This window comes from Sitodiplosis mosellana, unplaced genomic scaffold (genome assembly GCF_009176505.1).
Source record: "Sitodiplosis mosellana isolate CC-2019 unplaced genomic scaffold, AAFC_SMos_1.0 Smas_scaffold_6191, whole genome shotgun sequence".
In the NCBI taxonomy this organism is placed as follows: Eukaryota; Metazoa; Arthropoda; class Insecta; order Diptera; family Cecidomyiidae; genus Sitodiplosis; species Sitodiplosis mosellana.
This window is the reverse complement of record NW_022601432.1, coordinates 117,190-131,085: the sequence shown is the minus strand read 5'-3', so window position 1 is coordinate 131,085 and position 13,896 is coordinate 117,190. Positions and strand designations below refer to the sequence as shown.

The following is a 13,896-nucleotide window of genomic DNA, read 5'->3' as shown; positions in this document are numbered from 1 at the left end:
AGCATAGGTATGAGTGTGCGTGTCGTTTCATTCTGCATTCGACTCATTGGTGATACACTCTGATGTGTGGTTGATAAGTTTGCAGCAGTGGTGATTGGTGGAATGCAGTGTTATCTGATGGATTCTTTTGAAATCAAATCGTACGGTCAATGCAACTGTCACAGTCCGTTTCAACGAATCACATTGTTTATATAGTAAATTTGGGTTTCATTTTCATATTGTATACGACGCTTTTCGTTCGGTTAAAAACGCCGACGCATTTTCCAATTTTTCCCTTTTCAACGAAAACACACTGAGGCCATGAATAACGGAGCCGATGTTCGTTTGGATGAGCAAACTCGAAATTTGCTCATCGAGTTGGTAAAAGATCGTCCTATTTTATTTACGGATTGTGGCGATCGGAGTGCCGAGCTTCGAGATGAACGTCAAAAATTGTGGGACGAAATTGGCGAGAAAATCAATATACAACGTAATAAAATCCATTTTATCCTTTTGTTTTCAAAGAGCTCAATTCGAAATTAAATATGCATTTCACATTGAAATCGGTTTTTAATATATAAATAATTCATTTTGTAGCCGAGGTGTGCAAGATTAAGTTTACCAATTTGAAAAACAACTATTTCAAGAACTTGCGGAATGATTCGGTCGGTCCAGAGATGAGACGACGTTTGGAATTCTTGGATGAGGTACATGTGTCGAAACTAATGCACGCTTTCATTTTAATTAACAATTTTTTTCTCATGATATTTAGTTGGCTCCATGGAACCGCATTCAACATGAAAAACCCGCCCGCATTACGCAGCGTCGTTCAACCAAACGCATTCGTCCCGACTACAATGAGTGAGTAAACAAATTTTTTTTTTTTTTTTTAATTGAATTGAAAATTCGATTGGGTTAAAAATTAATTTGAAATAATTAAATAAAATCATTTCAAATTACTGCCGTTATTACTGTGGAAAGTGGAATATTCATTGGAAAAGTGCATTTCAATTTGAATCTAATTCAACTGTTTTTTTTTCTCACTCAAACACAGAGATTCGGATAGCGCAATTTTGGTGAACACATCCACTACAAGTGTGCAACCAGAATCAACAGCGAATTTATCGGCTGCAAGCAATGGTGTTTCCAATGGTCATTACAACGCTGTACACAGTCCGAAATTGTTGCAATTTGCAAAACCCGCCGTGATTAGTGAAAACAGCAACAACGGTGAATCCAAACCAAATGTTGTCAATGGTTCAGCGACCGAAAAACTGATGGCACAATGGACGCCACAGTCGAATGGCGGCGAAGTTGACGATTTAACATCGTTTTTCCAGAGTATGGAGCATACTGCACGCAAATTCAACGCACGCCTCAAAGTGAAGGTGAAGCGTATGATTTCCGACATCATTTATGATGCCGAAGAACAGTGGCTCAACACTCAAACATAATTTTTTTTTTCTCATACAAGACCATTTTTGTATTTTCAAAGGCAGCTGTTATGTCTTCACATTTTTTTCTTCTTCTTAATTTCATAAGAGATTCTTTTCTTTAGTATTTCGTTAGGTTAATCGAAAACCAAATTAATATTATTACTCATGTACAATCATTCGTATCATGTACTCATTTTATGTGATACTGTACCAAAAACAAAAAACAAACAAACAATTCATAAGTAAAACAATTACAAAACATGTTATTGTTCCATTAAAAAATTGCATTGTGTTTGCATTTCATCATCGTTTTTGAACTTTTGTTTATTTTCATGACAATCGAATTTTCTCCATTGCAGTGAAGTTAGACACACGTCGGCTGCCGTTTGACATTTACCGATTTGAGGTTTTGTCGTAGTGTCAAACAACACATGTAGAAAACTAAATATGTGCTGCTTTTGACGCAAAACGAAATAAAACCGAAATTTCGAATCGTTTGAATGGTGTGAAATAAATACGGTTTTTTAAAAATATGCAGTGTTTGCTAAGGACGTTTAGCAATACTAAACGAAATGTCTGTAAAATAGGTTCCGTCGAACATGCACTGAACCGATCACTTGTCCATCGAACGAAACCGGAGCGATCGAGTTTGATAAAAGTTGCGGTAGTCGGTTCGGGTTCGTTTGGTGAACCATCCGCTTTAATTGTTAGGACTTGTGATAATTTTGTGTATGTATCATCTGTAGCATCTATACGATCATAAGAGGAAATGAGTGTTTGTTCTTCATTGAATATGGGTTATCATTTCAGGCATTTGTTCAACTGTGGCGAAGGTACGTTTCGTTTGATGTATTCCAGAGCACATCGATTCAGATACCTGGCAAATGTTTATTGTACGACCAATCGATGGGAACGAATCGGAGGTGTACCATCACTGGCTCGGGCCGTATTTGATCGGAATACATTGTTTCCCACATTTCATGGACCACCGCAGATTGAAAAGTATTTAAACAAATTTGCCGAACTCACCGATTTAGATCCTGAAAAGGCAATAACAGAGCGGACATTCAATCGAAAAGATTTCCATGAAGACAGTCATATTCAAGTGGATTTTGTCGAATTACATCGAGAACATGCATCCAGTTCAGATGATATGACCGTGATGGCATTCGTGTGCCGATTACAGCCACGCAAAGGATCATTCTTTTTGTCCAGATTCACCGAAAAACAAATCCCAATGGAACACATCAAAGCAATTAGCGAGGGTAAAAATGTTACACTAGCCGATGGCACAACATATTACGGTAAAGACTTTTTGTCACCCGGTTTTCCTGGCGGAAATTTCTTAAGTAAGTCAATTTCGAAGGTATCATCATTTTATTTGGACTTTTGGTGATTTGATTCGATTTTTGGATTTGAAAATAAATCACCCATTTTTCCATTCGTGTTTAGTAATCGATGTTCCGTCGAGGGAATATTTGCCGGATTTGGAGCGAAATAAATTATTGAACGGACATATAGATGAAATAAATTCACAAATTGGACTGGAATTCATTGCCCATTTCACATCATCTGACATCGTTGATACACCCGAATATCAAGAGTTTATGCGTCGCTCGAAAGCCAAAAAACATTTAGCCATAAATGATACTAATATGTACATGTCTTTTTACTGGGCAATTATCGAAACACATCGGTTTCTTATTTTATTATAAATTAATTCTATTTTCAGGTATTGCGGTTTAAAACACGTACACTTGATGCAGCAAAAGTTGAATCATATGGATGCTGACATTTATCCAAATCTTTAGTGAGAATTACCAGCCAATTTATCTCTATTTGTGCTTTGAATTAATGGTAAACATTCGGTTTCAGTTCGAAATTCACCACAACGCGTCGGACGTATACGAGTTTAGATAATGAAAATCTGGATGTCAACCTGAGTGAACCGCTATGTATCGAACCAACTGTGCCAGGTACACGGTATCTATTTCCAATGAATGGTAGAATCAGTAATAAAGAACTGGAAAAAGCAGCAAACGATGATGAAGAAGATTCGGATAGTAGCGATGAAGATGTTGCTTCGGATGATGAAGCCGAAGCACACATATCTACAGTTCGAGCCAATATTTTCCCAAAAATCGTATTCTTGGGCACGGGATCATCATTTCCAGGCGTTACAAAAACCGTTACTGCTATTTTGGTGCATACCGCGTAAGAAAATAACCCAATGGATTATTATCATAGACGGAACGTGTTACAACTCTCGAATTAAAAATCGGTTATTTTTTTTCTATTCGAACAGGCCCGATTCATCGATTTTGCTGGATTGTGGCGAAGGAACCGTTGGACAAATTTGCCGATTTTATGGTAGTCGAACGGAGGATGTTATTCGAAATATCAAAGCACTACACATAACTCATATGCATGGTGATCATCATATGGGTGTTATGGATTTGATTCGAACGCGGCAAAAGTATATGCCTCAAAATCGTCCACCACTCTTGTTAATGGCACCGGAACAACAGTTTTCCGCATTACTCAACTTCTATGAAGAGAATTTCGGTAATGTTCGAGACGAATTTATAATGATCAACAATGAAGATTTAGTGAGTCACTTTTTTAGCTATAGGAAACTGTTACACCTTTCGTCGTTATCTTCTTTTTTTTCATTGAAAATAAAACGAATCGTTTCATTTGTTCAACAGATAAACTCGGGATTGACCGATGAACAAAAGGCTTTGTTAAATATCAACGACTTGAAAACATGTCGAGTTCCACACTTGGAATTCTCCTATGCAATTAGTATAAAATCAAATATTCTACCCGACAATAAGGAAGAGTTTAAATTGACATTCAGCGGTGATACGATACCATGTGACTCGTTGATTGAACTCGGTAGAGATTCCAATCTGCTGATTCACGAAGCGACCTTAGAGGATACATTAGCGGCCAGTGCGGCAACAAAAAAACATAGTACAATATCACAGGCCATTGAACAAGGCCATAAAATGCAAGCCAAATACACCGTGTTGACACATTTTAGTCAGCGGTATCGAGTTTTACCGCCAATCAATGACGAACTCATAGCCAATAAAAATATCGGAATCGCTTTCGATAACATGGAAATTGTGCCGAACGATCTAGGCAAATTGAATGATTTATATTTAAAATTAAAAGAAACGTACGCCCAAGAACTGGCGCGAGTGGAAAAAAGATCCGAAAAATATGCACGACGAAGTGATCTTAATTTTGAACGATTGTCAGATTAGAATAGTATTTTATAAAATAAAGCATGTAAATAAATATGATAAGATCGTCTTTTTTCTTCATTTTTCTCTACTTTTTTTTCAATTTTTTTTTTTTGCAATTTACAGTCAACTTACCTTCGCAAAAATGGAGCTTACCTTAAGGGAATCAAGAAAAAAGAAAATCCCCATTGAAACCTCTTTATCCTTCAGAAAATAACAAATGTGAACATAAAAATGTAGGTAAATGGCTCAAAAATGCACATCATGCAATGTTGGGTTATTTTTTGCACCGTTCATGGAATATTCTACACCAAAATTATCAAAAAATTCTTTGCAATGTTTTTCTGCTCAGGTTTTGGTCTCATAATGTAATACAATCATCATTCTTGTCGACGGTATTTTCAACCATTTTACACAAGGCAATGAATGACAAAACTAGTGCACTAATTACTACCGGATAGTGAGAATGTACGAAGCCGAAGAACAGAAACTTGGAACAAAATTGGGAGCCATTTTCTAATATTTTATTAATTTTTTTTTCTTCTTGTTAACAAACTTCATAATTAAATACTTAGCGGCTAAAATGTCTTTTGTTTATGTCTATTTGTGTAAACTGTGTTAAATTTTTCTTAAATTTTTTCTTTTACTTCATTTTCATCTCTCTCCCTCCCTCTCTTTAATCAATCAAATCGCTGTCATCGAATTTTCGAGGGAGGATGCAAAACAGTCACAAGAATGAATCATGAGAACGACCAGCGATGGAAATAGTTTATGTCTTAAATCTATAAATATATATGTAAAAAGAGTTATAGAGAGGGAGGGATAAGCTGGAAACATTCAATAAACAGCATTAACAGTGACCACATTTTAACGAATATAATGCATATCAATTTTCTCTTTTTTCAAATCTACTTCATCATAGCAACATTATTTTAGCACTTATGTACGATATGAATTCAGCGAAAGAAAAAAAAAATTGAATAAGACGTTGTTAACAGTATTGCATTCTAAACTAGATTTTTCATTTGTTTGTTTTTTGTTTGTTTCAGGTTTGTTTTTCTCTTTCTATTTCGTATCTAACGGTTATTTTCATTAATTTTGATCAAGCTTTGTAAAGTGTTTGTGGTTTTATTTTTCTCGTTCGTTTTGATGCTACTGCCTTCGTGTAAATATCGCTCGTTGATTTTTTCTTTCTTTCTTTCTTCTTCTAAATTATTTGAATTTGCCTGACTTGGTTGAGTTTGATTTGTGTTTCACCTAAATGTGGTTAATATCAATCTATGTTCACAACGCGTTACAATTCACAATGCAAATAAAATAAATAGATTTGTTTTTCCTTTCCTTCAGTGTATGTTTCGATGACTTAAAAATAGATTATGTTTTTTTGTTGTTATTGACAATTCGCACTTTTCTACTAATTAAATCAAGCAAATTTCTCTAGAAAATCAGTTTTGTTATGCTTAATTCTTGTTTCACTTAAATATTCTGAGGATACCTATGTGGTGGTGATCACAAATCGTTTTTGTTTCCTTCTCTTTTCGTTTTTGTTTTGCTGTTTTTTTCTTGTTGTTATTATTGTATGATATTACCTAATTTCCAATGTCTTCCTTCTAGTTGTTGTATATTTTTGATTAGCATTGATTAGAGTATGTAAAACTATTTGCATGCGTTTTTTTCTGGGCTTTTTAACGGACAAAAACCAGCATTATCATTTGTTTGAGCCAGCGAACGGGAGATTCAAGCAAAATACATTCAATTCTACAAAATAGACGACAGAAAATTAAAAAGTATAAAAAAAAGGAGAAAATTGGACGCTTCTAGGCGTCCGGCTCTAAGCAATTAAAATGTTGGTTTTTGATCGAATGAAATCATCTGTCGGTTTCGTTTTCCGTATTATTTTCCTCATTATTTGACTGACGTGATGGTGTATCTTCGATTACTTGATCTACGATGATATTTTCGCTGCTGTTGGGTACATTGACGGCCGTTGTCATCGCCAGTTTATTTTTACGTCTCATTTCGGCTAATTGCTTTCGCTGAGCTTCACGTTTCTGCGCAGCGGCTTCACGTTTTGCATCCGCAACGGACTTTTTTATCGATCCTGATGCGGTTGTTGTTGCTGCTGATGATGTGCTCGATTTTGCCCCGGCCACTGGTCGTTTCGTTAGCTTCGATCCTTGCGGTTGCTTTGGCTTAACTTGCGTCAGTTTCTAATGAATGTTGCAATCAAATTATATTGAATAAATTTCATTCACTTCCACATGAATTTATTCGAAAAACACCGAAAAAAAAATAACACCTAGATGTTTGCTATGACTTACCTCCCAACCATTGGCGCGCATTTTATCAAGTTCAACGTATAGAGAGTCAACATTTTCCACTTGCAAGCAGACCATTTCCCAGAAACCTTGCAGGTCGGCCGTTGTTGGTGGCGGCATATCACGTGTTATTTGGTTTATGTTGTCATTACACAATCCTATGCAATTTTTTGAATGAACAATCACACATTAGAAATTCAAGTTCCGAACACTCTGATTCAATTGAAAAGAGACAAAAAAAAATTACCTTCAAATTGTTTGAATTTCTTTGTTGCTAAAAGTCTTGCTTTGCCGGCAGCTGATCGTAAATGGCCAAGAATCTCCTCATCAACGCCACCTTTCTGCAAAACAAATGCACACAAAAGCAATATAGAAATTGTCATGCTCAATTTTACATCGATGATTCGCAGAAGAACAAATCTGTTTTTCTGTACAATTCGAACACATGAACACACACTCACCTGTAGCAATTCGTCGAGCTCTTTTTCGGCAGCAATGGCCATATTGATTAGACGATCTCGTTCACTTTGCACAACGTGTAAAAAGTAAAGTCCATCTTTCTTTTGATCAGTCTTATGATTTCCATTTGCATCCATTGCTTCGACCGATGTAACTGTTGTGTTGTTCACTGCTAATTTCATTGTATCATTGCCATCGTTGCTCGCGTCGCCGATGCTACTTTGATCGATTGATTGAATTTTCACCGGATTTTGTGGTGATGATGGTGATTCAATTAGAAAATCGCTTATTTCGCTAGCCATTTTATTTATATCGTTTGGTTTATCAACGTTTGCAGGCAATAAATTCGATGTATTTTGCGTGTTTAAATGTGTTGTTGCAACGATGTTGCTACCTTTCGTTGTTGACTCGTTCTGGCTGCTGTCGACGATTTCAATGTCATGACTTTTGTTTGAGGTTAGACAGCCATTTTTAGTTGTAGTATTTGTCGGTGCATTGGATGCTAACAATGATTGTTTGTGTGATTGCATGTCAAGTGTGCTCCGATTTGAGTCGTCGTCGTCGTCAACATCGTCGTTGTTGTCGACAACATTTTCGTTGTCGTTGTCGATGATGTTTGGTGACGGCGTCGATGATACAACACCACCGTTCAACACTTGTTTGTTCACATTGTTCAGAATGTTTGTGCTAATATTTAGTTTACCGTTGACCGCTGTACCACCATTTGTGTACTGTGACTGCTGTGTTTGTGGCGATGTTGTCTGTGTCGCTACGACTGACGACGATGATGATGCTGCTGCTGCTGCTGCTGCTGCAGCAGCAGCTGTAGGGGTTAACTTCGAAATAGCTATGGTACGTTTTGGTGATAGTGTTGGTAATTGAGCGCGAAATTCAGGTCGCAAATGACGTAGAACCGGTAATGCTTCGTTAATTGAATCCAAATTGATGTTTTCATCATCGTGCACCGCCCGATTATTTGACAAACCGTTGAGATGACCATTTCGTTGCGCTTCCAACACATATTTGGTCGATTGAAATGTGGTATTTTGTGATTTTTCCACTAGTACCGTTGAAATTTGTGTCGTTCGTGTGGTTGTTGTTTCTTGATTGTCATCGGATTTTGGCTTTTTTGGACTATACAAACCCTGGGTCACAGCGCCCGGCCCATACAAACGTTCAACACGTTGTTGAATGAAACTTTTGGCCGTTCCTTTTCCATTTGCATCAAACTCTTGATTTACATCACGGACCAGAGCCAACGATGTATTTCCCGTGCCGTTGGTGGTCGTTGGTGTTGTTGTGTGTTGTAGCATGGAACGTGTATAGAATTTGGCACACCCATTGCTGTTCACATTGTCCGTAACATCATGACTGGTTCCATTGATTTCAATGGTTTTCTGTTGTGTTGTGGTGGAAAAATACCGCTTTTCCGGCGCTAAAATTGAATGGGCATCCATCATGAAATTGATTTTGTTGGTGTTGGTGGTGTTCGTGATGGTGTTGTTATCATTAATTGGAACTGGGACCGGCACACTGAGGTAATTGTTGTCACTGCCACCGTTACGATTATATTGTACGGCGTATGTAATGGGTCGAATGGGTGATACTTCTCTCGATTTATTAATGCTTTGACGAAATTTCGAATCGTATGTAGTGAGATTTGAATAACCGTTAACGCAACACGCTAAATTCAAATAGCTCGGCTTTTTGACGGGCGTTGTTGGCGAATTAACAGTCGGTGGAACGTTTTGTGGCGATAGAATCGTTGATATTTTACCCGAATTCGGATCGAGCACCGTTTTTGTTTGCTGCAACTTTTGGCCACTCAGTGGATGATTGGGAAATTGACAGCGTTCATGGATTCGTGACGTAAATTCACGCGTAAAATCTTTTCCAGACGATGGTGTGCATACGTTCAAACTACCACTCGTATCTGTCGAACAACGATTTGGAAAAAAGAAGAAAATATTAGTTTATTTGTTTGGGCCGAGCGATATTTCGGTGTTTTATGTTTTCGTCTAAAAAATACATAAGCAAGAAACAAATGACAAATAAACAACAATTTATGCACGTATCTATCCGAAGTGTACAATACTAAGAGAAGCAAAAGCAATGTAATACTGATTTGATAGAGCGCAATTTAGACTAAAGTCATCACCAAATCCTCTAATGTTTAGAAAAGAAAAAAAAAGCGTTTGAAATTTGAAACAACAATAAACTAAATGAAACTAGTACGAAATTTGATGCTCACTTCGACAGTGAGTGAAAATGAGTATGGTCATCGTTTCCATGACATCGTTTTCAAAACTTTATTTTTTTCGGTGAATTGAACTCGATCAAGCACATTGACTTCGAGCTTCAATATTGATTGAGTTAAGAGATCTTTCTATATATATTTTTTTCGGTCAAAAATCAAAACAATCATTTTGATCAAAATTGAAAATTGGTCTAAAATCACATAAAAATAAGATAACGGACACGAAATCACAACGAAACACATATTGGACGCGGAAAACAAAAAGGAACAACAAACACAACAAAAAAAAAATAGTGCACACATTCAATAGAAGCATCGCAATCGCAAACGCAAAACATAAAGCCATATGACACACAAGGTTTCAACTGGAAAATGCATTGTTTTTCCCTTCTTCTTTAGTTTCTCTAGAAATTTTTTTTGGTTTTGTTTTGTCTTGTGTCATTTTTTTTATTTCTGTTTGGTGTCTAACTTTAAATGAGCGGATACCTGAAAAATCAGTTGATTCTGCATCGACATCAAGTGAACAGCTGCCTATCGAATCAACGCTTCTGTCCATTATGTTTAAATTATTAAATAAACTACAGTTATTATTGTGATTGTTGTCGGTGTTTTTGTTACTCGGGCTAAAATGCTTATTAGGTTTACAATGGGAGTGCATTAAACAGTCATTGGATGTTGTTGTAGCGGTTGGTAATAATCGATGTCGTTCGACGACGTTTGATGCAGCCGCTGAAGCGCCACTCTGTTTTCTACTATAATATTCTGTGTATCGATGGCTTGACGCTAATGAATTGCCAGCGATTGAATCATTACGTGACGAGGATGCGGTGGCGGTGGTGGTGGTGGTGACGGTCACACAATATGGTATACAGCTACTGAATCGTGATGTTTTCGTCGGTTTTGTATTGGATTTTTTGGTCGTTTTTCGTCTTATGCTATTTGATTTGGTTGAACATTTTCGTATCACAGGTGTGCGGTGCAATGAATGCCGATCATCGATACAACCAACACCACCATCATCATCCAAGCATTTAGCGTTTCGTTCCAATCGCTTGTTTCGGTTTAAATGTAACCAACGATAGAATGCTTTCTGTTCGATACTATTTTTACGTTTCGTTTGATTCACACCGGATCGTTTTTTCGGAATTTTCTTCGATTGGAATCGGTCAAATAATCGATCGAAATGGGTTCGATGCGATTTCTGGTCGTTTAGTTGGTTCGGTTGTGATGCACAATTTGCATTACTGGCCACAGCCGTCAACGGCACTTTACTACTACTGATGGCTTTTTTCGGCTTGTGCCGCTCAAGTGGAAAGCATCCGGTGGTTTTGTTCAATTGTTCGATCGATTGATATATCGCCAAATCAGCCGAATCAATTGACGAGCTATGATATGATGGGCAATGACCGTTGTCGTCGTTGTCGTTGTTGTTGCCGTTGTCGTCTCTATGCGTTAATTTCTGTGCGTTAACACCATATATTAATGGTAATAATTTTTTTGTAGATGCCGGCGACGGCGTCGTTTCAAAACGAGTTATCCCAAGCAATAATACTTGCGTATTGATGTCGTCGTTATCGGGCAGCTCACTAAATTATACAGATACACGTTTAGGTAATTCGTTGGTTAATTATTTACGATAAACAACTTTTGGATTTATTATTTTCATTTAATATCAATCAGTGGGAGAAAAAAAAAATAATTTGGAAAAAAAAGAAGAAGAATTTAATTTGAAATGACCAATGGGTATGTGTGTGTGTGTGTTTGTGTGTGTATGTGTGCTGGAGAATGTGTGTATGTGTAAGTGAATTGGTTGATTGTTTGGTTGATTGGTGGCTTAGATGGACAATGGGCACTGCACAATGGATTGATGCAACTCAATTAAAATCATAATATTCACAAGTTTTATCAAGTAGAAGAAGAAGAAGAAGAGGTTGGATGGATTCCAGGGCGTTCACATCAATTTAAATTCTATATTATTCCCATGGAATAAGTGGCTGTGGAGCAGATCGTGCAAAAGACACAGAAAATATGTAAAGAATATTGGGTATTTGCATCGAATAAACAGCGTGCATTTCGAATACACAACTAAAAAGGATAGAGGCGACAGAAACAGAGAGTAGAAAGGAATATTTAATTTAACGATAGCAACAATATACACTATTTACACCGTGGAATTTGTACAATTTCGCTCTTTAAAACGTTTCAAAATTAGTATCTATGTTTGCCCATTTCGGCAAAGATGAATATCACATGGCCAATCTGGCCGGTTATTTGCTCATTTTAATCGGTTTGTTGTTTGTCTCAGGCCCGCCTGATTATGGCAGAGAAAAAAACCCATAAAATTAAATTAAATAACATCATAGCAAAGATATGCGACAATTATCGATTGCATTCCGATCGGAAACTATCAACATCGCTGCATGCTTAAAACGAAAGTGGAGGAAAAAAGATCTTGCAAATATTTTCCTCGAGTCGAACCCATTTTGTGTAAGAGTGCATTTCGTTTGCTGAAACGATTGGTTCGTTCATTTTATGACAAACCTTCATAATAAAAGTGAATCTAGACGAGATAAAAATAAGTGAAAAAAAACCATTTTGTTCACGTAAATTCGGACCGTTGTTCCACCCTTGACTTGTTTCTTTTTTCTTATTTTGTATTTACAAAAATTTTCTCTTTTTTCGGGCGCTGCGCGTGCACGCACGCACAAGAAAAATACACCGAAACAAATACACGGGAACATGAAAGCATGTTTAATGTCACGCCGGCTAGAAAGAAAGAGCCAAAAATTTCCGTTTTGTCATGTCGAGTTGATGCGCTAAAAATAGAGTAACGTGTAGTTTTTTTTGGTTTTCTTTTTTCTTCTAGCTTATTAAAAATCATAAAAATTTATGTGTTGAATGGCTGTTTTGGCTCGTGCTACTCCTATAATGTCACTCTATTGGCGAACGCAAGCGAGCGCCCATACATCATTAAAAAAAAACCGGGTGAAAGATTGCCGAGTGCAAGCTATATAAACGAGCGGTATTTCATGTAGACGACGATTTATCATTTTATTAGTAGTTTCGAAGACGACCTAAGTACTTTCAAGTTGTGTGTTAAGTGTGGACAAAGGCATTGGCAACACCAATAATTTTCGTGCTCAATCGTAGCTTGTAATTGCGCGCAATTTATCAATTTAATTTAAAGCGATTCGAATCACACGATGCCCTCCCCATACGCCATAATAACTGCACACAATTTTCTTTGTACGGTCATTCGAACGATACCACACAATTCCCTGCAGCATTTTAGTTTAGGCTTATGTTATCTATTCGTAAATGGATGCCCGGAAGTGTGTTAAAAATGGTGCTTCACGTGGAATTTGACTCAAATCTTAAATCGAACGAAGAAAATAGAAGCGAACAAAAGAATGTTGATATTTCTAGTAGATTGTGTCGAATCTTTTGCAAATATTGCACAAGGTAGAACGGTACGCAGTATGTGTGTATGTTTGGTTGGTTGTTTTTTTTTGTGTCTAATATTGTATGTTTGAAATGGAGCTATTTGGAGTATGATTGTAGCCCACGGTGACGAGGTTTTTTGGCCGCGTTTACAATGAAATGGTTTCATAAATGGAGAATGAGTTGTCGTTCAAGGGGTAGGGATAGAAAATTCTCAAAAAAAAAACAATAAAGAACATTTTGAAATGTCGTGTTTTGATACCTTTTACTCCATCGAAATGAAAACCGATCTCGTTTATTCAACGCCATTTTTGTTCTCTTCGTCATATACACAATAACAAACAATTTTTTTTTTTTGGAAAAAACTTTTCTCAACGATTATTTACTTAAAAAACTTTGAACTCATTTGTTTATTCGTTTTTTTCTTCGGTTTTTATTATTTTTGTTTTTCAAATTCGTTGATAGCTATTGAATAGTCGGGAATTGTTCATATACATTGTTCTCTCTCGCAGTTATATGATTCATGCACTCTCCCGAAATTTATACGCGAATATAAAATAATAATAACAACACCATCACCACCACGAGCACATGCGACTCACTGTTGAACATTGATCTATGATGTTTAAACGATACGAATGTATTGCTACTTCTCTTTTTATCGAAAAAACAAAAACCGTTTCTAGGCTCGATTGCTCGCTTTCTCTCTCTCTCTCTCTCTCTCTCTCTCTCTCTCTCTCTCTCTCTCTCTCTCT

The 13,896-nt window shown here is 36.8% G+C and overlaps 3 protein-coding genes across 7 annotated transcripts in view; 2 read left to right on the top strand and 1 right to left on the bottom strand.

The window, feature by feature from the left end:
- Positions 1-34: 34 nt before the first annotated feature.
- Positions 35-1,698, top strand: LOC129576488 (uncharacterized). The gene is made up of 4 exons (XM_055461691.1): positions 35-469; positions 577-686; positions 752-840; positions 1,034-1,698. Exons 1-4 carry the CDS (start codon positions 301-303, stop codon positions 1,431-1,433), a joined length of 768 nt encoding a protein of 255 aa, XP_055317666.1. The 5' UTR covers positions 35-300; the 3' UTR covers positions 1,434-1,698.
- A 77-nt stretch (positions 1,699-1,775) lies between these two features.
- LOC129576486 (ribonuclease Z, mitochondrial-like) lies at positions 1,776-4,726 on the top strand. Its single transcript, XM_055461688.1, has 7 exons — positions 1,776-2,144; positions 2,226-2,764; positions 2,868-3,072; positions 3,148-3,225; positions 3,291-3,629; positions 3,721-4,024; positions 4,124-4,726. The coding sequence occupies exons 1-7, from the start codon at positions 1,948-1,950 to the stop codon at positions 4,685-4,687; spliced, it is 2,226 nt and encodes a 741-aa protein (XP_055317663.1). The 5' UTR covers positions 1,776-1,947; the 3' UTR covers positions 4,688-4,726.
- Positions 4,727-5,168: 442 nt separating this feature from the next.
- LOC129576944 (probable serine/threonine-protein kinase DDB_G0282963) overlaps positions 5,169-13,896 on the bottom strand; it is a 22,382-nt gene continuing 13,654 nt past the window's right edge. For 2 of the 5 annotated variants that reach the window (XM_055463122.1, XM_055463123.1), the window contains exons 2-7: positions 13,404-13,757; positions 10,187-11,286; positions 7,446-9,376; positions 7,232-7,325; positions 6,988-7,142; positions 5,169-6,876 (exon numbers count right to left, since the gene is read on the bottom strand). In XM_055463122.1, the coding sequence (XP_055319097.1) occupies positions 6,535-6,876; positions 6,988-7,142; positions 7,232-7,325; positions 7,446-9,376; positions 10,187-11,286; positions 13,404-13,468 (3,687 nt within the window). In that variant the 5' untranslated portion in view covers positions 13,469-13,757 and the 3' untranslated portion in view covers positions 5,169-6,534. Of the gene's footprint in view, positions 6,877-6,987; positions 7,143-7,231; positions 7,326-7,445; positions 9,377-10,186; positions 11,287-13,403; positions 13,885-13,896 lie in introns of those variants that run through there. The other 3 variants (XR_008688947.1, XM_055463121.1, XM_055463124.1) reach the window with 3 other exon arrangements.

What these genes read in the sequence shown, in the direction of transcription:
- LOC129576486 (XM_055461688.1), top strand. Translation starts at nt 1,948, where the DNA reads ATGCAGTGTTTGCTAAGGACGTTTAGCAATACTAAACGAAATGTCTGT. An exon ending in TCCTGGCGGAAATTTCTTAA is followed by an intron (nt 2,765 to 2,867) that starts GTAAGTCAATTT and finishes ATTCGTGTTTAG; the next exon opens with TAATCGATGTTCCGTCGAGG. An exon ending in GACATTTATCCAAATCTTTA is followed by an intron (nt 3,226 to 3,290) that starts GTGAGAATTACC and finishes ATTCGGTTTCAG; the next exon opens with TTCGAAATTCACCACAACGC.
- LOC129576488 (XM_055461691.1), top strand. Translation starts at nt 301, where the DNA reads ATGAATAACGGAGCCGATGTTCGTTTGGATGAGCAAACTCGAAATTTG. An exon ending in CGAGAAAATCAATATACAAC is followed by an intron (nt 470 to 576) that starts GTAATAAAATCC and finishes TTCATTTTGTAG; the next exon opens with CCGAGGTGTGCAAGATTAAG. An exon ending in ATTCGTCCCGACTACAATGA is followed by an intron (nt 841 to 1,033) that starts GTGAGTAAACAA and finishes ACTCAAACACAG; the next exon opens with AGATTCGGATAGCGCAATTT.